The sequence below is a fragment of the Geotrypetes seraphini genome, chromosome 16, assembly GCF_902459505.1.
Source record: "Geotrypetes seraphini chromosome 16, aGeoSer1.1, whole genome shotgun sequence".
NCBI classification, from domain to species: domain Eukaryota; kingdom Metazoa; phylum Chordata; class Amphibia; order Gymnophiona; family Dermophiidae; genus Geotrypetes; species Geotrypetes seraphini.
In genome coordinates this window covers 26,360,951-26,385,164 of record NC_047099.1, presented here as the reverse complement: position 1 = coordinate 26,385,164, position 24,214 = coordinate 26,360,951, and the positions used below count along the sequence as shown (strand labels likewise).

The 24,214-nt window shown below is 44.7% G+C and overlaps 1 protein-coding gene across 3 annotated transcripts in view; it reads right to left on the bottom strand.

The window, feature by feature from the left end:
• The window catches only part of INTS3 (integrator complex subunit 3), a 132,767-nt gene that overhangs the window by 93,359 nt on the left and 15,194 nt on the right, over positions 1-24,214 (bottom strand). For all 3 annotated transcript variants that reach the window (XM_033924947.1, XM_033924949.1, XM_033924948.1), the window contains one exon: positions 493-606. In XM_033924947.1, coding sequence (XP_033780838.1) covers positions 493-606 — 114 coding nt within the window. The remainder of the gene's footprint in view (positions 1-492; positions 607-24,214) is intronic.

The following is a 24,214-nucleotide window of genomic DNA, read 5'->3' as shown; positions in this document are numbered from 1 at the left end:
ACTGCCACCACCCAAAGACAGCAAGGACTGACCCCCCACTAGCCATAAACTACAGAAACCAACCGGCCGCTGCCCCACCTAAAAAAAAAGACTGATCCCACGACTCAGGGAGCAAACTGTCACTGCCCCACCAGCCACAGGGTGAAAGTTTGGCTTCTATAGGTGGTGGTGGTGGTGGGGGGGTTATCCTATCATTCCTCAGCCACCACCCATGCACCACTGAAGTTGACTGCCATTGCCTCCACGCTACTCCCACAAAGAAAGAACTGACTTTACTGGCCCAGCAACTATGAGAGAAACTGACCCATCATCACCCAAAAGAGAAGTGCGGATCCGATTTACTGATAAAAACTGACCTGGCACCACCCCAACCCACAGACAAGAGAAGACTTTGGGAGCGAGATGTGTGACTAGTATGCATACAGGTTGGAGCTCTGAGGATGAGGTGCATAGTACTGGGACAGGAGGTGGGTTGGGATTGGTGTGCTCTACCTGAGTTCGACAGCCATCTTGCAGCTTCAAATATTTCTCCATTAGAAGTTGATTTATTTTGTTTAATACAATGTTCATTCCATCTCTGCTCACCAGGGCAAGATCTCGGTAGCACTGCAGCAAACATAAGAGGACATGCATAAAGAATATCCTAGCACATAAACAGTGACCCTCACAGAGAAGACATCTGGGAAATCTATTTCATCAGCATATAACTTTTAAGGAAAAAAAATAACAACAAAACATGCACTCTCAAAGAAGCCAAAGAGTTCTTCCTTTTTTGTCCCACAGATCAGTCCAGAACTTGTGGGTAATGCCCATCTACCAGAAGGTGGAGACAGAGAGAATTATAAAGCTCTGCCATAAAGGTTGCTACGTAGCTGCTCTCAGACAACTAAAACAAGCCATTATTACCTCAGCTTATATTCTTGTAGGAAAACAAACTCCTTTGGACCTCAAGACCCACTCAAACACAGCACATTCTACCTCCTTTGCAGAATTACAGGGAATCTCTCTTTGACAAAATTTGTAGATCTGCCACATGGTCACCTTGTCAAACATTTCTTAGATATTACCAATCGAATACTGTTGCCCGAACAGAACCTTCCTTTGGAACTTCAGTCCTTTCAGAGGGCTACCTTGGCCCCTCCCTTCTTGAGGACTGTTTTTCTATATCCCACAAGTTCTGGACTGATCCATGGGATGAAAAGGAAGGAAAAATTAGTTTTTACCTGCTAATTTTCTTTCCTTTAGTCCCAATATCCAGCGCTATTTAGATGGCCAGGAACAGCTCCTGGTAGTCTAAATAGCACTTGGCTGGCTATCCTCCAAAATTCAGCATAGGATAGCCAGCTATTTCATGTTGAATATCTGGCATAGCCAAATGGCCAGTGACTGGCTATGTCGCGTGACATAGCCAGTTGCTCCCAATATTCAGCGGCCAAATACAACTGCCTAAAAGGGTGAAATATCTTTGACGGTTGAGAGTCAGCTAGCCTCCAAATATTGGCAAAGCAGGCTATGTCTCAGCCAGCCAAAAATAGATTGGAAATTCAATGCAGGTCACCAGATACGGTGCTGGCATTGAATTTCCAGTATCGTCGCAGACCATGGGAGATTGCTGGTGATCTCTCTCAGTCTTAATACGAGCCTGTCTGTGTTTTATTCAGTTACTTTGTTCTTAAGACACCAAGATTAATCCTATCTTGTTAAAAAAACAAAACCCCACAAGAAGACACATTTCCCATTGACTTATTTTCTGTGATGGAGGCAAGAGATTTGCACTCCATTCTGCCTGCTTTCCCACTGCTTTGTAATTGAAATACTAATTGAGAGCAACTGCAGTAGCCTTTATGGCAGAGCTCTCGCATTCTCGCTAGCTCCCCCTGTTGGTAGACTGGGCACAACCTACAAGTTCTGGACAGATCCATTGGGACTAAAGGAATGAAGATTAGCAGACACGAACTAAATTGTCCTTCCTACTGCAAAGGGCCACTAAAAAGTGTGGAAAAAGTGTTATCGTACATTTCAGCAGTAAAACAGTGGAAATAACCAAAAGACTAGCATGCAGTCAGAAAAGCCTTCAAAAAGATCTTTTATATTAGGAGGATGATGTATGATATATAGAATAGCCATTTCTGCCTACCTACGATGGTAAATGATAGATAGATTTAATTTCCTATTTAAAATGCTGGTGACCATTATAATGTGGACTATATCATGGTTGACTAATTACCTTATTTATGTTACAATGCATTTCATATACAGAATTTTGTGGATATTCATGAATATTTGTTATTAATGTAATGAATAATCAAAATAAAGAATTTAAAAAAAAAGATCTTTTCTTGAAAACTACTTAGATAGCATTCATTAAAGAAATGTGTATTCATCTGAGTAGTTTTCAATAAAGGACATTTTTGTAGGCATGTCTGGCTGCACGCTGGTCTTTTGGGCATCTCTTCTCGTTATTCTACATTTCTACACCACCCTCCTTGGATACAGACACAGAAATAATACAACATGGGTTAAACCAGGGGTAGGCAATTCCAGTCCTCGAGAGCCGGAGCCAGGTCAGGTTTTCAGGATAGCCACAATAAATATGCACGAGATCGATTTGCATCTCAAGGAGGCAGTGCATGCAAATCCATCTCATACATATTCATGGTGGATATCCTGAAAACCTGACCTGGCTCCGGCTCTCGAGGACCGGAATTGTCTACTTCTGGGTTAAAGCAATCTAGTCTGAGCTGTCAATTTGCTATTCCTTCATATTTTGTAAAAGCCTCAGCAGGTCAGTTTCAATAGTTTCTTGAACACACCAATGGCTCGTACCTGCCTCAGTAACACAATTTACAAGATCTCTATGTATAACATAGAGCAGCCATTCTGGTCACTCCCCTTTACATCAATTCCACAATCCAGCAGTAGGAGAAATTTGGTCTTACCGTTAAATTTTCTTTCCTTTAGTCCTTCCACACTCCAGAGAAAGAAATCCCATTTAAGAATATCTGCACCAACAATAAACTCTTCAGAAATTAACAGATTGAGTGGGACTCTGGCCTGGCCTGGCTGGACTCAAGGAAAGAAAATCAGCAAGTCAGATTCCTTGGAAATAACAAAGCACTCTTTACCCTGGAACAGAATCTGAAATGCCAGCTCTAAACACACCTATCCCAAAGACACTGTCTTCCCGGGCCCTTGCATCCAGCATTTAATTCTTTATGTGTTCATCTTTACATTTTTTCATCTTTATTTAAGAATCGAAAGCAGTACCCATGGTGAGGTAGCACCTTGGAGCCATCCAGAGGCATTATAACATTCTTGGTCTTATTTACCACTCCATTCCTAATAATTCCTAGCATCCTGTTTGCTTTTTGGCTGCTGCTGCACACGGGGCAGAAGATATCAGCATAGTGTCTACAATGACACTTAGAAGTTTTCCTTGGGTGCTGACTCCTAAGTTTCAGGTAACTATGGTTTGGATTTTTCTTCCCGATGTGCATCACTTTGTATTTGTCCACATTAAATTTCATGTTCCAATTTCCTAAGGTCTTTCTGCAATTTTTTTACAGTCCGCATGTCTTTAGTGTAAATCATGTTTTATGGATGCATTCAGTAAATACACAAAACAAAATGATGGTTCAACAAGATCGAGAATACCAAAAGTACAACAAAACAAGTTTTTCAAAGAAACCCCCGGTTCCGCCTCCACCCACTCCCAAGTGCAAACACTCGCCCCACCCCAGCCCCCCTCCCCCGAACCTCTATCCAGTACCCCGAAGATAGCAAAAAGAGCAGAGAGACTGCTGAGCTAGATATGTTCTTATGCCGCTCAGCAAACATCAAAGAGGACAACCCCCATCCCCCCCCCCGAATCGAGCCCCATACCATCCTACGTACAGACAATACTCACCCAACCATCCACACTCAGCCAAACAACATAGCAACCATCCCGGGGAAGCAGCCGAGGGCATACGGTATCAGACTTCTGGCCCTAGGGGAAAGCGATTGAATATAGGAGTCCCAGAGAGTCGAAGACGGACTTCTCGGCTCCCCGGAAAAGTAAGAACTGAGGAGACGCGCCCTGGTCTGGGCGGGAAGGCACTCGCGCATGCGCGGCGCGGGCGACTCGAAACTTTGAGTTTTTCTTCAAAGAAGCGTCCGCATCGGGGCTCCGTTGGATCACGTCACCCATTAGTGAGAATACCTGCCTGCTTGTCCTGGGATAAAAACTTTTTTCCGCTTGAACGACAAGTGGGCATGGCGTTGCTCCAAGAGCATCCAAGTATGAAAGCAATTCCTCCAAGCCCAGTAGGTAGGTGCGGTCGCTTGCATCCAGAGACTAAGTATGACGTCCGCATGTGTTTTAACAACTCTGAAAAGTTTTGAGTCATCTGCAAATTGAATCACCTTGTTTAAAAGCAGACTGAAAAGCCACCTTTTTGATATAGCCTTCAATCCATAACCCTACTCCCCACTGACCCAGTTAGTAGATTAACCGTTCCCCTTAACTGTATCCATGACATCCTGTTTGTCTGTTTAGACTGTAAGCTCTTTCGAGCAAGGACTGTCTTCTTTGTAATGGTATTACGACCAGAACAAAAGAAGTCATCCTGCCGTTGTATCGGGCAATGGTGCGCCCGCACCTGGAGTACTGTGTTCAGTATTGGTCACCGTACCTTAAGAAGGATATGGCAATACTTGAGAGGGTCCAGAGGAGAGCGACACGAATGATTAAGGGCATGGAAAACCTTTCATACACTGAAAGATTGGAGAGGCTGGAGCTCTTCTCCCTGGAAAAGCGGAGACTCAGAGGAGACATGATAGAAACCTACAAGATCATGAAGGGCATAGAGAAAGTAGAGAGAGATAGATTCTTCAAATTTTCAAAACATAAAAGAACAAGAGGGCATTCGGAAAAATTGGAAGGGGATAGATTCAAAACAAATGCTAGGAAGTTTTTCTTTACTCAGCGGGTGGTGGACACCTGGAATGCGCTTCCAGATAGGGCAGAGTACGGTACTGGGGTTTAAGAAAGGATTGGACAATTTCCTGTTGGAAAAGGGGATAGAGGGGTATAGATAGAGGATTACTGCACAGGTCCTGGACCTGTTGGGCCGCCGCGTGAGCGGACTGCTGGGCGCGATGGACCTCGGGTCTGACCCGGCAGAGGCATTGCTTATGTTCTTATGTCTCTGGACAGTGCTACATACATCTGGTAGCACTACAGAAATAATTAATTGTAGTACACTTCTCCCTCCGTATTCGTGGATTCAGCATTCGCGGTTTCGATTATTCACGGTTTTTAGCTTGTTGACTCCCCCCAAATTACATCAGCTTGCATAGAGAAATCGCCGATTCCAAGCGTTTACAGAGAAAATCGCTGATTCCCAGCCCTTTCTTCACCATGTTTTGCCTCTCCTTCAGGAACAGGCCAGGTCTCCCACCATGTTATTCGCAGTTTCACTATATTCACGATGGTTTTTAATAGAAAACAGCAAACAACATAAGTTATTTGTGGTTTTTCTGTATTTGCGGTTCTGTTAATCCCCAATCACAGCGAATACGGAGGGAGAAGTGTAGGAATAGGAAACCTAAGGGGTTAGTTCTCTGAATGTGAACCAATGAGGCCCACTAGGAATCAGAGCTTGCAGTTGGCAGCCATAGGAGATTATTACACTCCAGACCCAGGAACTGAAAGCACAGGCTGACATCTGGGAGAACCATTTTAACAAGGACTTCTCAACGAGTCTGGCACATTTAGGTTCCCAAGTCAATGCTGATATAGTTAAATATCCTCTGACAGAGGAACTTTGTGAGAACATATGTAAAAAAAAAAATAAAAAAATATTTTTTCTGTTTAAGTTTTTTATTGAATTTTTTTTCCATTTAACAACAAGTGTCATAAATTTTCATACAATTATCTTAACAATACACTTGATATTTTATAATATATTTTATATATAACATTTCTTGTCTTATTTTTCTTATGGTTTTATATATCATATAAATATAATCTTGATTACCAACTTTTTATGCTTACCAAAACTGTGCACAAGTAGCAGGAGAAAGTAGAACTGAGATGTTTCCTATTTTGTACAGTATGTAGTTATAAAACGGATTGGTTCATAGACAACGGCGCGAAAGACAAAAGCGCGCGCCGACAATTGAGCGCAGCGCGGAGGCGCGCGCCACACAAAATTACAGTTTTTAGGGGCTCCGACGGGGGGTTTTGTTGGGGAACCCCCCCAGTTTACTTAATAGACATCGCGCCGGCGTTGTGGGGGTTTGGGGGGTTATAACCCTCCACATTTTACGGTAAACTGAACTTTTTCCCTAAAAACAGGGAAAAAGTTAAGTTTTCAGTAAAATGTGGGGGGTTACAACCCCCCACACCCCCACAACGCCCCCACAACGCGGCGCAATGTCTATTAAGTAAAGTGGGGGGTTCCCCCCCCACGCCCCCCTCGTCGGAGCCCTAAAAACAGTAATTTAGAGCGGCGCGCGCCTCCGCGCTGCGCTCAACTGTCTGGGCGCGCCTTTGTCCCGGCGCGCTTTTGACCTGACACCCACCAAACTGATTAATTTATTATTATTATTAGGATTTTTTATATACCGCCTATCAAGGTTTTCTAAGCGGTTTTACAATCAGGTACTCAAGCATTTTCCCTATCTGTCCCGGTGGGCTCACAATCTATCTAACGTACCTGGGGTTATGGAGGATTAAGTGACTTGCCCAGGGTCACAAGGAGCAGTGCGGGATTTGAACCCACAACCCCAGGGTGCGGAGGCTGTAGCTTCAACCACTGCGCCACACACTCCTCCAAGCAGGATACAGATCATTCATAAAATAGGGTAAAAGAGACAATCATACTATGGACACAATACCAGCCTGATGCACAATCCAAAATAAAAAAAGAACAATGATGTTACTGAATGCACTGAAAAACTTTATGCTCTGAAAATTTACAATCCAGAGCAATACTTTTCTCAAATTATTTTCTAATCAATAAACTCAATTTCATTGTAATATTTCCCTATTAACAGAGTAAGCTGACCAATACTTGTGCTTGAAAACAAAATCATAAGAACATAAGAACATAAGCAGTGCCTCCGCCGGGTCAGACCATAGGTCCATCCTGCCTGGCAGTCCGCTCCCGCGGCGGCCCAAACAGGTCACGACCTGTCTGCATCACCAGAAGGGGCTCCCTTGCCACCTTGGTTTCTCATTTAAGACCTATCTTCCCATCGTAGTCCTAACCCTCCGGTCTTGCACATGCACGACCTGTTGGGTTTCTATACTTATTTATTACCTGGTTAGCTTTCTATACCTGTGTTACATCCCAGCACCTCTCTCAGTATCCCACGATCCCTTTATCCCTCAGGAATCCGTCCAATCCCTGTTTGAATCCCTGTACCGTACTCTGCCTGATCACTTCCTCCGGTAGCGCATTCCAAGTGTCCACGACCCTTTGGGTGAAAAAAAACTTCCTTGCATTTGTTTTGAACCTATCTCCCTTCAGTTTCTCCGAATGCCCCCTCGTACTTGTTGTCCCCTTCAGTCTGAAGAATCTGTCCCTATCCACCCTCTCTATGCCCCTCATGATCTTGAAGGTCTCTATCATATCTCCCCTGAGCCTCCTTTTTTCCAGAGAGAAAAATCATTGCAGGTTCGTCTCTCACAGAATCTGGCTTTTGCACACCACAAATTCATAGACTTCAGCTAATTCAGAACGCCGCGGCCAAGCTTATTTTCGCAAAAGGCAAGTTCGATCACGTCTCCCCACTCCTCTCCAAGCTTCACTGGCTCCCAGTATACTCCAGAGTCCTCTATAAATGTGCCTGCTTAGCCTTCAAGATCCTACATGGCATCCTCCCTCCCGTTATCCCTCTCTTCTGGAATTCCTCAAACCCACTCTCCACTAGACCCTCCCAAAAACTGAAACTATCTTTCCCCTCTACAAAAGGTATATCCCACACAGGAAAACTTGGAACATCCCTCCCCTTTAGAACCACAGAACTCTGGAACAACCTCTCATCCCCGCTCAGAAATTCAAGCTCCTTCCAATCCTTCCGCAAACACTTGAAAACTTGGCTCTTTTCAAAAATCTAATCTCCTCCCGTTCTCCAGTACCCTGTGCCCTCTCTATCTTCTCAGTCCCTCTCCTATATCCCTTTGTAGTTCCTTTCCTCTCAACCTCTGTAAACCGTGCCGAGCTCTGCGCTTGCGGAGATGGTGCGGTATACAAACCTAAGGTTTAGTTTAGTTTGATTAAAACACTGCATCTTCAGCATACCCAACAGAGCATGGAAATTCTTTAGAATCGCCCAAATAGTATCCAAGCTAGAATATATATATGAGGTGCGATAAAAAATTACAATGAATGTTTAAATTAAAAAAAAAAAATACAATAAAAGACATCGCCATTAATCCCCCTCGTTTCAAATACACTTCTTGCCTCTAGAAGACCTCTTTCTTGAGTGTTTTTAGTTGTGCTGTCTTTGGGGACGAGCCAGAAGTCGCACAGTGCCAGATCTGGTGAATAAGGATGCATTGTAATAGTTTTATTTGACAGAAATTGCCGCATCAGAAACAATGTGTGACATGGAGTATTGTCATGATGGAGGATGAAACCGTTTGCCCATTTCTCAGGTCGCACTCACTCGCCTCATGTTCAAAACTGTTGTTAAAATGTTTTGAATGGAACCATAAGAGCCTCAGAAATTTCTCTAATAGTCAATCGCCTGTTTGATCGAACCATTTGGATTACTCTTTCAACACTCTCTTGGGTTTTTGATGTTGAAGGACATCCCGATCTCTCCCAGTCTACAACCGATTCAGGAAAGGGACTTGGGAGTTCTGATCAACAAATCAATGAAGCCGCCCACACAATGTGTGGCGGCGGCGAAAAAGGCAAACAGAATGCTAGGAATGATAAAGGAAGGAATCACGAACAGATCGGAAAAGGTTATCATGCCGCTGTACCAGGCCATGGTGCGCCCTCACCTGGAGTACTGCGTACAGCACTGGTCGCCGTACATGAAAAAGGACACGGTACTACTCGAAAGGATCCAGAGAAGAGCGACTAAGATGGTTAAGGGGTTGGAGGAGCTGCCGTACAGCGAAAGATTAGAGACACTGGGCCTCTTCTCCCTCGAACAGAGGAGACTGAGAGAGGACATGATCGAAACATTCAAGGTACTGAAGGGAATAGACTTAGTAGATAAGGACAGGTTGTTCACCCTCTCCAAGGTAGGGAGAACGAGAGAGCACTCTCTAAAGTTGAAAGGGGATAGATTCTATGCAAACATAAGGAAGTTCTTCTTCACCCAGAGAGTGGTGGAAAACTGGAATGCTCTTCTGGATGCTGTTATAGGGGAAAACACCCTCCAGGGATTCAAGACAAAATAGATAAAGACAGGTGGTTCACCCTCTCCAAAGTAGGGAGAACGAGAGGGCACTCTCTAAAGTTGAAAGGGGACAGATTCCGTACGAACATAAGGAAGTTCTTCTCCACCCAGAGAGTGGTAGAAAACTGGAACGCTCTTCCAGATTCAAGACAAAGTTAGACAAGTTCCTGCTGAACAAGGACGTACGCTGGTAGAGCTAGTCTCAGTTAAGGTGCTGGTCTTTGACCAGAGGGCCGCCGTGTGAGCAGACTGCTGGGCATGATGGACCACTGGTCTGACCCAGCAGTGGCCATTCTTATGAAATTGCTTGAACCACTTGTAAACCATCTTCATGGTTACTGCAGCATCCCCATAAACTAATTTTAACAATTCATGTGTTTCTTTAGCACTTTTTTGCAGTTTAGTTTGAAACAAAATTTCATGTTGTTCATGATCCATGATTTACGGCACATCTTCTCTCAACCGACTGACTGCACCAAACAAGTTGAAACTTGTCAGACACTATAACTAAGGTGTGACACACCGCTTCCTGTATTGAAGATCCCTGCCTTTCCATTGGATGGCGCTTGGCAGCAGCCTTCACCGCATTTTTTTGATCACACCTATATATAATTTATATGTCTAAATTTATTTTTACAAAAATAGTACAACCGGAAAAAATAAACAAAGAGAATCTTTAACTTTAACGAGGCAGAGGATGAAACAAAAGAATACCGAAACTCTGAGAGGTCTGTACTCGTACTTCCTCACAGACAACATAGCTCAATTCCATCCAGAATAGCCCCTAAAATTGCAAGAAGCTACCTATGTTGGAAAACTTCTTGCTGAAGAACAACATATTCATCCCTCAGGTCAGCTAAAGAGATGCCCCTTCCTTCCATACTTGCCCCATGGTTCATAGTAAAACAGATGCCCATGGGGCAAATAGCAGTACAGCCACAGTAAGTAGTTATCTTTCCGTTTTGCCAAACTTCATTCTATCTGGCTTAAACAATGCATTTAGGTCCTCAGCGGGCCACCACACACTCAAGTTGCTTCATTGTGTCTGGCTTTATGCTCCCATTCCTCATCGGACCAATAGATATTTTTAAGACTTATTATTTTAAATATGATTTTAAATATATGCTAAGAATCCTTAGCTTTGTATGTTCGACGCTAGTCGGGAGGGAACAGCAATCGCCAACATGTTTCGCCCGTAAAATTCCAAGGGCTTTATCAAGGGCTCCCTCTCCCTAAATAGATATAAAATATCTATTAATATAAATTAATATAGCAGATGTCCCCGGGGGCTCCCCATTTTTTGTCATCCATTAAATTGTACTACATTGACTAAAAAATGTTATTAAAACTGTAGTTATTATGACGTTAGTTCCTGACGTCATTGTCGGGGCTACGCATAAAATCAGCTGACTTAGAGCGTGACCGCCATTTCGCTCTTGACGCAATGGTGGAGAGAGCTGTGTGAATGGTGAGAGCTAAAAAAAATTTTTTAACGTTGTAAGGATTTAAATGAAGTATGTTATAAGTATATATGCTGGGTTAAGATATTTATGAACACTTGGGTGTATTTTATATCTATTTAGGGAGAGGGAGCCTTGATAAAGCCCTTGGAATTTTATGGGCGAAACATGTTGGCGATTCCTGTTCCCTCCCGACTAGCGTCGAACATACAAAGCTAAGGATTCTTAGCATATATTTAAAATTATATTTAAAATAATAAGTCTTAAAAATATTTATAAAAATATCTATTGGTCCGATGAGGAATGGGAGCAGAAAGCCAGACACAATGACGCAACTTGAGTGTGTGGTGGCCCGCTGAGGACCTAAATGCATTGTTTAAGCCAGATAGAATGAAGTTTGGCAAAACGGTAAGATAACTACTTACTGTGGCTGTACTGATATATGGTTATATTCTTCATTCAAACCTACGTTAATACTGCCAAGGGGTTTCATGGGGCAAATAGGGCATCTTTTTGCCCCAAGGTAAAACACTGCTTTGCGTATACATAAGAACATAAGAATTGCCATCTCCGGATCAGACCCTGGGTCCATCAAGTCCAGTGATCCGCACACGCAGAGGCCCCGCCAGGTGTACCCTGGCCTAATTTTAGTCTCCATATCACTGTATGCTTCTCAAGGAAGATATGCATCTAATTTACCCTTACCCGTATCACTCTATGCCACTCTTAAGGAGATGTGCATCTAGTTTACCCTTAAATCCTAGAACGGTGGATTCTGCAATTACTTCCTCTGGGAGAGCATTCCAGGTGTCCACCACTCGCTGCGTGAAACAGAACTTCCTGATATTCGTCCTAGACCTGTCCCCCCTCAGCTTTGATACTCTTTGGGGTTCCGAAATGCTGCTACTATTTGGGGTTTTGGAATCTTGCTACACTTTGAGATTCTGCACGGAATCTTGATACATAAGAATTGCCATCTCCGGATCAGACCCTGGGTCCATCAAGTCCGGTGATCCGCACACGCGGAGGCCCCGCCAGGTGTACCCTGGCCTAGTTTTAGTCCCCATATCACTGTATGCTTCTCAAGGAAGATGTGTATCTAATTTACCCTTTCTATGTTTCTATAACCATAAGGCTCTAGGACATCATAATGACCACTCACTGCGTGAAACAACTTCCTGATATTCATAATAATAATAATAAAAATAATAATGAGTAGACTAATATCAAGGAACCATTTTGTGCAGTACATAAGCCACTTCGTCAGGCAGTCTTTCATGTAAGCATTAAGAAGTGGGAGGTACCTTCTTACTTGGCGCACAGGCATACAGGGTAGTGCTCACAAAGGTCTCTTTCTCACCATGCTCTCTTCTAGGGATAACCATGGTTTCTGAAATTCCTCTTTCAAGGAGTGGGGTGCTCTGATGCCTGATCAGTGGCCCTAGGCCTCATAGCCCTGGCTCACCCCAAAAGGTTAGAATGCAGAGAATGACACAGGGACAAATTTGTCCCCGTAGGAAATCAATTTCCCTGTCCCGTCCCCGTGAGTTTTGTCGCTGTCCCTGCCGCATTCCTGTAAGCTCTGCCTTAACCGCACAAGCCTCGAACACTTATGATTTTAAAGTGTTTGAGGCTTGTGCAGATGAGGACAGAACTTGCAGGAATGGGGCAGGGGCAGGGACAGGAAAAGAACTCGCGGGGACGGGAAAATGAGTTCCCGCGGGGACTGCGAAAAATGTGTTCCCGTGTCATTCTCTATTGTAATGCTAAGGAAAACAGGATCCCCACTCACTCCTATGCCAGATTTAAAAACAGCTGTGTTCAACCCTTAGTGGCAGCTTGGAATGAATGGAGAAAAGAAAGATCCTCAAGTGACAGTGCAATTTAGAAATTGATGCAATAACAAAAAATCGGGGATGAGAGCATCAAAGCACCTCAAGCTAAAAACAGGAAGTAGCACATGTAAACAGCAGACTTTGGGTAGAGAAACAAAGAAGCCATCCAGAAATCCCCTCCCTGAACAACAAGAGAGGAATCACCAGGCAGTGTAAGTCTGGATTAATGGTTACCCATTAGCTAGACCTAATTATTTCCAAAACTCAAGAAAGGGCTGCCCAGATCCTGATTCAGGAGGTTTATGCAAGCTTCTAATTATCAATGCCAGTGGAGAGGTGGACTGGGGGGAGCAGGTCCAGCCTCTCTCGGAAAGAAAGGCTTAGCTTTCCATCTGTCAGCAACCACCACAAAGCAAGTCATTTTCAAGGGGAAGCAGAGGAGAGATAGGCCAAAGCAGAAAGCTTGCACAGACACGGGCGCAAGGATGGTGTGATGTCTATGTGCAAATTTACGGGTGGAAAACGAAGAGAAGTGATGCCCATAAAAGATAATGTAGGATGCTGGTGCAGAGCACATTAAAATGAACATTAATAAAAGTATTAGCTAATGAAGCAGACTAAGGTTCAGCATAAGGCAGAAGCTTAAATGCCAGGTCAGACAAGATTTAGAAGTCTAAGTTTGATCTTCTGCACTTTCTGGTTTTTTTCCCCCCTTTGAGGATAACAAATACGTGCAACTTTTCCAAACACTGCGCACGGGTCCAAGCAGAAGAAATTTTCTCTGGACATACGTGTGCTGGAAAGTTGCTCACACAGTTCCCATGATGCCACTCTTTACCTACAGAACGGCACTGCCGACACTTGCTTGGCTTGGATAGGCGCACGGCACCAGCAGAACCTTGTGTGCATGCGCCAGGGGTGCTCACCCCGATCGGTACACAAGTTGCGTGTGCTTCGAATTTGAATATGATTACATACGAACATAAGCAGTGCTTCTGCTGGGTCAGACCAAGGGTCCATCATGCCCAGCAGTCCGCTCACACGGCGGCCCATCAGGTCCAGGACCTGTATAGTAATCCTCTATCTATACCCTTCTTTCTCCTTTTCCTTCAGGAAATCATCTAATCCCTTCTTGAACCCCAATACCGTACTCTGTCCTATGACACCCTCTGGAAGCGCATTCCAGGCGTCCACCACCCTTTGGGTGAAGAAGAACTTCCTAGCGTTGGTTCTGAATCTGTCCCCTCTTTATTTTTCCGAATGCCCTCTCATTCTTGTAGTTTTCAAACATTTGAAGAATCTGTCCCTCTCCACTTTCTCCATGATCTTGTAAGTCTCTATCATGTCCCCTCTAAGCGTCCACTTTTCTAGGGAAAAGAGCCCCAGTTTCTCCAATCTTTCAGCATATGAAAGGTTTTCCTTATCATAAGTTCTGTGTCGACGAGCAAAACTGTTGTGTTATGTTTGTGTGCTCAGCCATCTGTACATGGCTTTCTGCAACAGCCCTGATCCCGGCATTCTGACCCCCCAAGCCAAAACATACCGAAGGGCCTGTTCCTAATCCCACTTTAGGAAATTCTGGGTCAGAGTGCACACCTGCCTCTAAGTCCTTATCCTTCACAACATACAGACTAGAGGGGCCATTAGGCCTTTATCTGCTGTCATGTTTCTATGCTTCTTTCTATGTTTCTAGCTCAAAGGCATTCCATCATCCACAATGTCAGTTCCCTGTCAGAAGCAGCAAACAAATCCAGACGCATGTGTTAAGCGCATCCACCAGCAGGCAGAGATAGAGAACAGCACAGTTATGAGCTGATACCTCGGATGGCATGCTCCATACCTCTCCAGTATACTCTATCTCCAGCAGGTGGATGAATGGATTTTTCCATGCTCCTGGATTCTTCTCTCCAAGAGGCTCCCACTGTCTCATTGCCTTGGTCGCAGCCTAGGGGGTTTAAGTTGCAATGTGCCAGACACAGAAATCTGACAAGGGCCAGAATGCATGCCGGGCTGAACCCGCTTTGGCTTTACGGCCTGCCTCTTGAGCGGGCACACCTAAGAAAGGTTTCTCGGATTCCATCATTTCTACCCTTCTTCAGGCTTGTAAACACTCCATGTCCACCGCATACGTCAGAGTGTGACACCTATTTGAAGCTTGACAGTCTGCTGCAGTCATATCTCCTTTCCAGGCTCAGTTGCTCCACATTTTGGCATTTGTGCAGGATGGCTACCAAAAGGGTCTTTCAGCCAGTTCATTGTGGGTTCAGGTCATGGTGCTAGCATGCTTTCGCAGCCGTCTTCACAGTTCTTCCTTGACAGCCCACCCGGACTTGGTGCACTTCCTAAAAGGGGTGGGACGTTTGTGGCCTCCTCTGCGACACCCTTGTCTGGAGTGGCAATTGAATCTCGTTCTCAAGGCTCTTCAGCACCCTCCTTTTGAACCCCTTCGCCGGACTACGGTCTACTTTGAAGACAGCTTTTTTGGTAGCTCTCTCTTCAGCACCTCAGGTGTCAGATTTGTAGGCTCTCTCACGTCGAGACCCCTTTCTATTCTTCACTGAGGCAGGAGTCTCGATTCACACGGTTCCTTCCTTTTTGCCGAAGGTGGTTTCCGTGTTCCATATCAACCAGCCTCTCTTTCTCCCCTCCTTTCGGGAGGAGGATTACCTGGACAGTTTTCAGTAGTTGCATCTTCTTGATGTTAGGCGCATTTTGTTGCATTACTTGCAAGTCACTAATGAGTTCCGACACTCAGACCATCTCTTTGTCCTCTTTGGGAGACCCAACCAAGGGGCCATGGTCTCTAAAGCTACAGTGTCCTGTTGGATTCGGGAAGCAATTTCCTCTGTGTATGTTCTTGCAGGCAGATCCTCTCCGCTACAGCTGTGCACTCATTCTACCAGGGCATTGGCAGCGTCTTGGACTGAAGTGCGTGCTTTTTCCTTAGAAGACATTTGTCAAGCAGCCACTTGGTTGTCTGTCCATACATTTGTTCATCATTGCAGAATGGATGTCATGGCACATGCTGCCTCTTCCTTTGGAGAGTCGATCCTGGCTACCTTGCCTGCCCACCCTATTTGAGGACTGCTTTGCTACATCTCATGCATTGGATCTGTCTGCTACTGCTGACAGGGAAAGTAAAATTATTTCTTACATGATAATTTTTGTTCCCTTAGTCACAGCAGACGAATCCAGAGCCCCACCCTGCGTGTTCTATTGTGGGGGGGGGAGATATCTTGGGTCTTTGTTCCTCTGCTGTTGTAGCCATTTTTCTTGTTGCATTTATTTTTCTCTTTTAGCACTTCAAAGTTTTCTACTTTATTGCTATGTGTGCATTGAGGAGGGAGCCTCTCCGTTTTTCCTCGTCCACTGCTTGCCATCCAAGGTACTAGCGCACAACTCTGCTGCTCTCTGTCTCCACCTACTGGTGGGTGGGCTTAACCCACACATCTGGATTCATTTGCTGTGGCTAAGGGGATGAAAATGATTGGGGAAGAAATAATTTTACTTTCTGCCTTTTCATTACTACAGGCAATGTCAGGGGGGTCCTGGGATTCACCAAGACACAGCCACTGAGCATCGTGAAGACCCGCTTTCCATCCATTTAATCGAACATTCCTCAATCATATCCCTCAAAGCCCTGAGCTCCAGTGGATCTCAGTCCTTTGCACTCTGACACAGTCATATCAATCTCTGTAACCGAGAGAAAGCAATTAAGAAAACTAGGACAAGTTATTTCCAAGATTTATGGAAAGGCAACCATTTCCTTCATTTGCTCCCATAAACATAATGCCCCACTCCAAATTGATTTTGTTTACTATAGCCGTTTATTCTTGTTATTAAAATATTTATAGCTTCCCTATCAAAAACACAACCAGGCAAGTTGCAAGCATGCAAACAAAATGGCAACTTGAGCAGATGCAGGACCAGAACACAGTTTGCTGCAGCTGTTCCAGATTAGGGCAGCAACCTTACCCTGCTACCAGAGGACTAACTTGGGATGCAGAGTTGCTGCAGGAGTCATGGCTCTGAGCCCCGAGTGTCGCAAGACTCACCCTCAACATGGAAGCATCGCTGAAGCAGCGGCAGATGCCAATGGCTGCCCTTATACCTCCAGAAGACAGGATGCTGCCAGCTGCTCTGATCAGTGTCTGGGAACCTGGGAACAGGCTGCTACTGAATGAGTGTTTGTGGGGTGAGTGGACAGCAGGTACCATTGATTGAAGCCATGGTGGAGAACTGGCTCCTCCAGCTGTACCTTTCATCATAAAAATTATTTGATCTTTCCTGACCTCTGCAGGGCCACTCAGCTGAGAGGTAAGGCTATTTTTTACCCACAGATCTCAACTCGTGGCTCTGGGAGGCTCCCTTTTCCCATAAGTCTTGTTAAGTTTGCTGGAAAATTTATATTTAAATCTGTTTTTATTAACAAGAACCAGAAACAAAAAATGACAAGCAAAGAATTTACAATAAAGGCTACCTGCCAAAGAGGACTGTACTCTTATGTCCTCCAAGGCCTCAAGAAAATCCCCCCCAGTCCCTCCCACCCCCATCCCCCAAATCCAACAATAAAGAATTAACCAGGGTCAGACAGGAGGGTTAGGAAACAACTGAAATCTGTTCAAAATACGACTCCGACTCCTTGGAGGTAAAATGTTCAAATAAGGAGTTCAAATGTTGACAAAGTTTCTACTTCTTCGGCGAGAGGAGTAAGCCATCCGGGCCTCCCATCCCATCAGTTCATGCAGTTTTTTCTCCAATACCAAAAGGAGGGAGGCTCATAAGCCAATCAATAATTCAAAATACATTTTTTCCCCAGGATATAACATTTACTCAAAAACAGTTTTTCAGCCGAGGTATACACAGAAAACATGGAAAATTGAGCAAACAGCATATGAAGTGCAGAGAGGCACAGGAACATGCAGAAGTCGATGCAGGAAGAAGTCAAAGCCCCCCAAAAACCCTGTTACATTACATTACATTAGTGATTTCAATTCCGCCATTACCTTGCGGTTCAAGGCGGATTACATAAGATTTACCAGGAGGTTACAAGAATTATAACTTTATAAGAATTGTCGTAGATTACAAGAATTGTAGCTTTACATGAGAATTGTCATAGGGATTACATATGAATTACCTAAGAGATTGTCGGGAACTTGAGGTGATATATGTTGGGTAGTTGAAAACTTTTTAGATTTGAAAGAGGTAAGAGAGTGAGGTGGTGGAGTTTGGGAAGGAACTGGTCTTGTTATATAGGTTTTATGTATTTTTTGAAGAGTAGGGTTTTAGTTTCTTTCTTGAAGGTTTTGTAGTCTGTGGTCGAAGATAGCAGATTGGTGATTTGCCTGTCTAGTTTCGCTGCTTTGGTGGCTATTAGATTGTCATACAGTTTTCTTCGTTTGACATTTTTGGTTGTGAATAGCGAGTGGGTTCTCCTGTGTCTGGTTAAGGTGGACTGAGTTAGTCGGTTGTTCCAGTAGGATGGGCTTTCTCCATTAATTGCTTTGAACAGTAGGCAGTAGAATTTGAATTGTACTGTTGCTTGAATTGGTTGCCAGTGTGCGTCGTGGTATGCTTCTATTATGTGGTCATATTTTTTTTAATGAGTAGATGAGTCTTAAGGCTGTATTTTGTATTGTTTGTAATTGCTTTATCATGGTCGCTGGGCAGGGGAGGTGTAGTATGTTGCAGTAGTCTATTAGTCCAAGGATAAGAGATTGTACCAAAAGTTGGAATTGTTTCCTGTCGAAGAATTTTCGGATTTGTCTTAGGTTTCTCATAGTCATGAATGATGCTTTTATAATTTTGTTGATTTGAGGTTGCATGGTACAGCTTCTGTCAATCAGTACTCCAAGAAGTTTTAGTGTGGGTTGAATGGGGTGAGAGATCGAGTTTATTACAAGGTTTGTTAAGGTTGGAGTTTTGCTGTTTTCTAGGAGAATAAAATTTGTTTTGTCAGGGTTAAGTTTTAGTTTGTGTTCAGTTATCCATGTTGCTACTGTATACCCTCACAAAACCAAAGGACATGAAAGTAAGAATTCATTTCTGTAATGCATGTAGTACAAAGTTGGGTGTCTACACAGCCCATATGGTAGGCTTGACTTTGGGAATCATACGCTCTCAATAGGGTTCTATAGTGGCATTCCCTGAGCTCAACATTGAAGCGAACGGAGTCCGTTTCTTGGTCCCAAAACCGCCCTGCCCACACCCTGTCGCCTGGGTACAGATATCCAGAGGCATTCCCCTTAGAAAGAAAGGATACGCAGACAGTGTCCTAAAGAGATTGCCTGTTTTATTATTAGTGTACATCCAGTTTTATATCTTTTTACATGGGTCAGTGGTAACCAACACAGGAAAAAGGGGTTGGACAAGAGAGGGGGGGAGCAGGATATGTGCTTTATTGTCTAAATCTAAAGGTGTTAAAGCTTCTCTTATCTCTCTCAACCGGTACATGGCAGTGGGGGGGTTGAACCTCCATTGTCTCAAACAGCTAACTTCATTAACAAGATTAAATGGCCCTGTCTCAGAACATCAGCAGAATAAATACAAACTGTGTCTGTGTTTGAGCCCCCCCCAGCTCAGACAGAGACAGAAAACTTATCCTTTCAAATGTGTCCTTTCAAGCATTGTATACAAGAACCGGAATACGAAAGAGCTCTGAGCAAAAGATCCCCCCCAAGTTTCCTCCTTAAATCCCGCTGCCAATATATCAGAAAGATTTTTGCTGGCAAATTTTATGCTTTCTTAGATCCACATTTAAAGATTTTATTAAAAGCAAGGAAGCCTCCTGCCCTTTGGAAGTTTCTACTCCTGTTAGTCCAGATGTAGACAAAAAGTACATTATGGTATAATGGAATGTCTCTGGTACTGATTTTATTTTTTATAAAGAGTATGTAAAAATGAGAGCTGATCAGTTAGGGAACTTTAAAAACTTTAATCTAATATGGGGTCCTTTGACGTCTTTTGTAGATTTAATATAATTATACATTCTTGTTGTTCGAAGAATTGCACATCCAGGGAGGGAGGGAGGGGGGAAGGTGGAAGGAATATAATGGTTATAATCAATAATTATTATGGATGGGGGAAGGTGGTTTATAAAGTTTAAAATATGTCTAAGTGGGTAAATGTGTAATTTTATGTTTAAAATATGTAGTGAATTGTGGAATTATGTTAAATTTATAGATACATGAATGATAAAGAATAATTTGAGTGGGGGTTATTGATCTGTAAGAATCTTGTAATATTTTAAGTGATGTCTATAATGTAAATGTTTTATTTACTGTTCTTCATTTATTGAAATTATTTTAAAATGAAGATTTATTTTATTTTATTTTAAGAGTTTTCTTTTATTTCTAGGGAAACTGTACTAAATGGTGAGACCTTGGTTAGGACCACAGAGGAACGCGATCTAGGAGTGATCATTAGCGAAGACATGAAAGTTGCCAATCAAGTGGAGAAGGCTTCCTCCAGGGCAAGACAAATGTTGGGGTGTATCTGCAGAAGTTTCGTCAGCAGGAGACCTGAAGTTATGATGCCATTATACAAAGCCATGGTGAGGCCACACTTGGAGTACTGTGTTCAGTTTTGGAGACCACACTACCGAAAGGACGTGCTGAGGATCGAGTCGGTTCAGCGAACGGCCACCAGGATGGTCTTGGGGCTCAAGGATCTCACGAATGAAGAAAGACTAAAGAAATTGCGACTGTACTCACTCGAGGAAAGAAGAGAACGGGGGAGATATGATTGAAACGTATAAATACATCACGGGACGCATCGAGTCGGAAGATGATATCTTCTGGCTCATGGGACCCTCGACCACCAGAGGGCATCCGCTGAAAATCAGGGGAGGGAAGTTTCATGGCGACTCCGGAAAGTACTTCTTCACCGAAAGAGTAGTGGATCATTGGAACAGACTCCCACTCCAGGTGATAAAGGCCAGCAGCGTGACGGATTTTAAGAAAAAATGGGATACTCTTGTGGGATCTTTAAGGGAGTAAATTCAGGGGGAGGATACTTGGAATGGGCAGACTTGGTGGGCTATAGCCCTTTTCTGCTGCTTTTTTCTATGTTTCTATGTTTCTATGATGGCAGATAAAGGCCAAATGGCCACAGCATTCACTATCTCCTCCTCTCCCTATTGGCTAAGGCTCTTAACATTTGCATCTCCTCTTCCTATTGGCTAAAGCTCTTTACATCTGCATTGTGAGGTCATAGGGCTTTATGGTTATAGAAACAGACTCCCACTCCAGGTGATAAAGGCCAGCAGCGGGACGGATTTTAAGAGAAAATGGGATACTCTTGTGGGATCTTTAAGGGAGTAAATTCAGGGGGAGGATACTTGGAATGGGCAGACTTGGTGGGCTATAGCCCTTTTCTGCTGCTTTTTTCTATGTTTCTATGATGGCAGATAAAGGCCAAATGGCCACAGCATCCACTATCTCCTCCTCTCCCTATTGGCTAAGGCTCTTAACATTTGCATCTCCTCTTCCTATTGGCTAAAGCTCTTTACATCTGCATTGTGAGGTCATAGGGCTTTATGGTTATAGAAACAGACTCCCACTCCAGGTGATAAAGGCCAGCAGCGTGACGGATTTTAAGAGAAAATGGGATACTCACGTGGAATCTTTAAGGGAGTAAATTCAGGGGGGGGATACTTGGAATGGGCAGACTTGGTGGGCTATAGCCCTTTTCTGCCGCTTTTTTTCTATGTTTCATTCTGCCCCTTTTCACAATGTGATCTGGGGTTATTGATATTGCTTGCTTTATTTTATTTTCCTTTTCATGTACTGAGTTTTTCAATGTAATTTTCTGCTGTGATACACGCTGTAAGTAATATCTTTCTTTGCCAAGTTTATTCTTAAGAATGTTTGTTGGCATTCCTAACCTTTTCCATAATACATTTTACGTTACGCGGGTTCCAGTCGTAATTATTTTAGCAAAGTTTTGTATTATTCACCGTTATCATTTACGGCTATTGTAAACATAATGTAAATAAGTCATGAGTCTGTAAATTCAAATATTTTGTGTTCCTGGCTTTTTATTAGTATGGGACATACGATGGCAACGACATTTTTGGAATGTCCCGTCATCCGGGACACGCGTTAGGAAAAGGTTAATTAAATTACATTTTAAAAGACATGACAGCTGGTAGTACTGAAAGAAACACTTTCTCTCATGTGCAGACCTAAGCAGCCTCTTCCACAGAGGTGAGGACGAATCCCCTGTAAATTTAAATAGAGAATGGGACACAGGACGAAAGACAGCATCAGACATATCCAGTACGTGAAGGCAGCGACCGATGTTCTGTACTCCACAAGTCTTCAGAATAGGGAGCTCTCAGTAGTGAAATACCAGGAGATACTGCAGAGCAGGAATGAGGGGCATTGACAGAGCTCTGGAACATGATTCAGAATGGGGATCCTCTATAATAAAACCCTAAGTGCGCATTAGAGAGTTGCGTGGGGACAGAAATCCCACCCGTCCCCGCCAGGATCCTCTCCGTCCCCACCCCTCCCCGCCAGGATCCTCTCCATCCACACCCGTCCCCGCCAGGATCCTCTCCGTCCCCACCCGTCCACGTCAGGATCCTCTCCGTCCCCACCCGTCCCCGCCAGGATCCTCTCCGTCCCCACCCGTCCCTGCCAGGATCCTCTCTATCCCCACCTATCCCATCAGGATCCTCTCCGTCCCCAACCATCCCCGTCAGGATCCTCTCCGTCCCCAACCGTCCCCGTCAGGATCCTCTCCGTCCCCACCCGTCCCAGTCAGGATCCTCTCCATCCCCACCCGTCCCTTCCAGGATCCTCTCTGTCCCCACCCATCCTCGCAAGGAATTACCTCCAACCCCGCCCGTCCCCATAAAAAGCAGCAATTACTTCTGACAGGATCATCAATTCCACAGTTTCTTTTGTGTTTGCGCTTCTGTTTTCCTTGTGGAATCTCTTTGGTGGAACCCTTTTTTTGTTTTCTGTTCAGGTAATTAACTTATGAACCCCCTCTTTTACTATTATATGGACGAACCCTGCTTCCAAAGCCTTCCATCCCTATGGGAGTCCCATTGGCTCGAGGGGGTCCCCATGGGAGTCCCGTGGGTTAGGGGGGGTTCCTGCGGGACTCCTGCGGGACCCGCAGGATTCCCGCGATCCCCGTTCCCGTGCAGAACTCTAGCACGCATGCGCACTTAGGAGACCGTGATTCCTGACAGCGTGTTGTGTCCTTCCATAGCCATATTCTATTTGCGGCGCATATGGCCCAAGGAAGGACACAGCTTACGGCACGTGCACTGGCTTGGAGCGGCAGCTCCCTGAAAGCAAGAGGGCGGTGACCAGGTTGGTGCGCCCCGCAACACGTCCCCTGCGGGGTGGCAGAGTGGGGCTCGCAGGTGCAGGTTGTGCCAGAGAAGATCGGGTCGTTCCTTCTGCTCCCCTCCTTGGAGTGTGCAGTGCGGGCCGTACCAGCAGAGGGTTTGACAACGAACCAGCGATTCAAGTGAAAAGCACGTCGCCAGCAAACATAACTTTCAGTCTAGAGCGCCGAGCACGTATAAGACGGAGACGTATAAGAATGCGGGGGCATGGAAGAAGGTGAACGGAAACGGGGTGTGGTGTCACGTGGCGAGAAGGACGGCTGGCGGCGTGTGGAGGAATTTGAGCGGTGGTGGCGGTTTCTCTCAAATGCTCAGGAAAGTGGAGGGGGAGAGAGAAAGGGGACTGCTTTGGGGGAGGGGTGTGCTGGGGCAGACAGACTTGCTCTGAGGGGGGGAAAGACAGAAGGGGGCCACGGAGAGACAGTCAGGGAGAGGGAAAGGGGGCTGCTTTGGGGGAGGGGTGTGCTGGGGCAGACAGACTTGCTCTGGGGGGGGGAAGACAGAAGGGGGCCACGGAGAGACAGTCAGGCATGGCACAACAGAAAAATATAGGCAGGCAGGGAGAAGGCTTACTGGACAGGGGGAGCAGGGAAGAGGTGCTGCTGGACAGGGGGAAGGTAAAAGGAAGGGCGAAGGGCTGCTGCTGGACAGGAGGAGAAGTGAAGGGGTGCTGCTGGACTGGGGGGAGGTAAAAGGAAAGGAGAAGGGCTACTGCTGGACAGGGGGGAGCAGACAAGGGGTGGTGGTGGACAGCCAAGGAAAAAGAGAGAAAGAAAGACACAGAAAGTGGCCAAGGAGAGAGAGAGAAAGAAAGGAGGACAGACACACACATCTATTCTAGCACCCGTTAATGTAACGGGCTTAAAGACTAGTAGTATATAAGCACATAATGGTGCTTAGATAGTTCCTCACAGTCTGTTCCATTTAGTATACAGGGCGCCCAGAAAAACACTCCTTCATTGATGGTTACAAAATCAAAACTTATTGGAATAAGCTTATAAATATGACAACAGCAAAAGCACGGTGAGCAAGATCTTACCCAATCGCTTGCACTTTCACCCTTATAAGCTGCAATTGGTGCAGAAGTTACAACCTTTAGACCAACGCAACGCGACAAAATGACCAGGTGTTCCTCAAGTGGCCCCCGA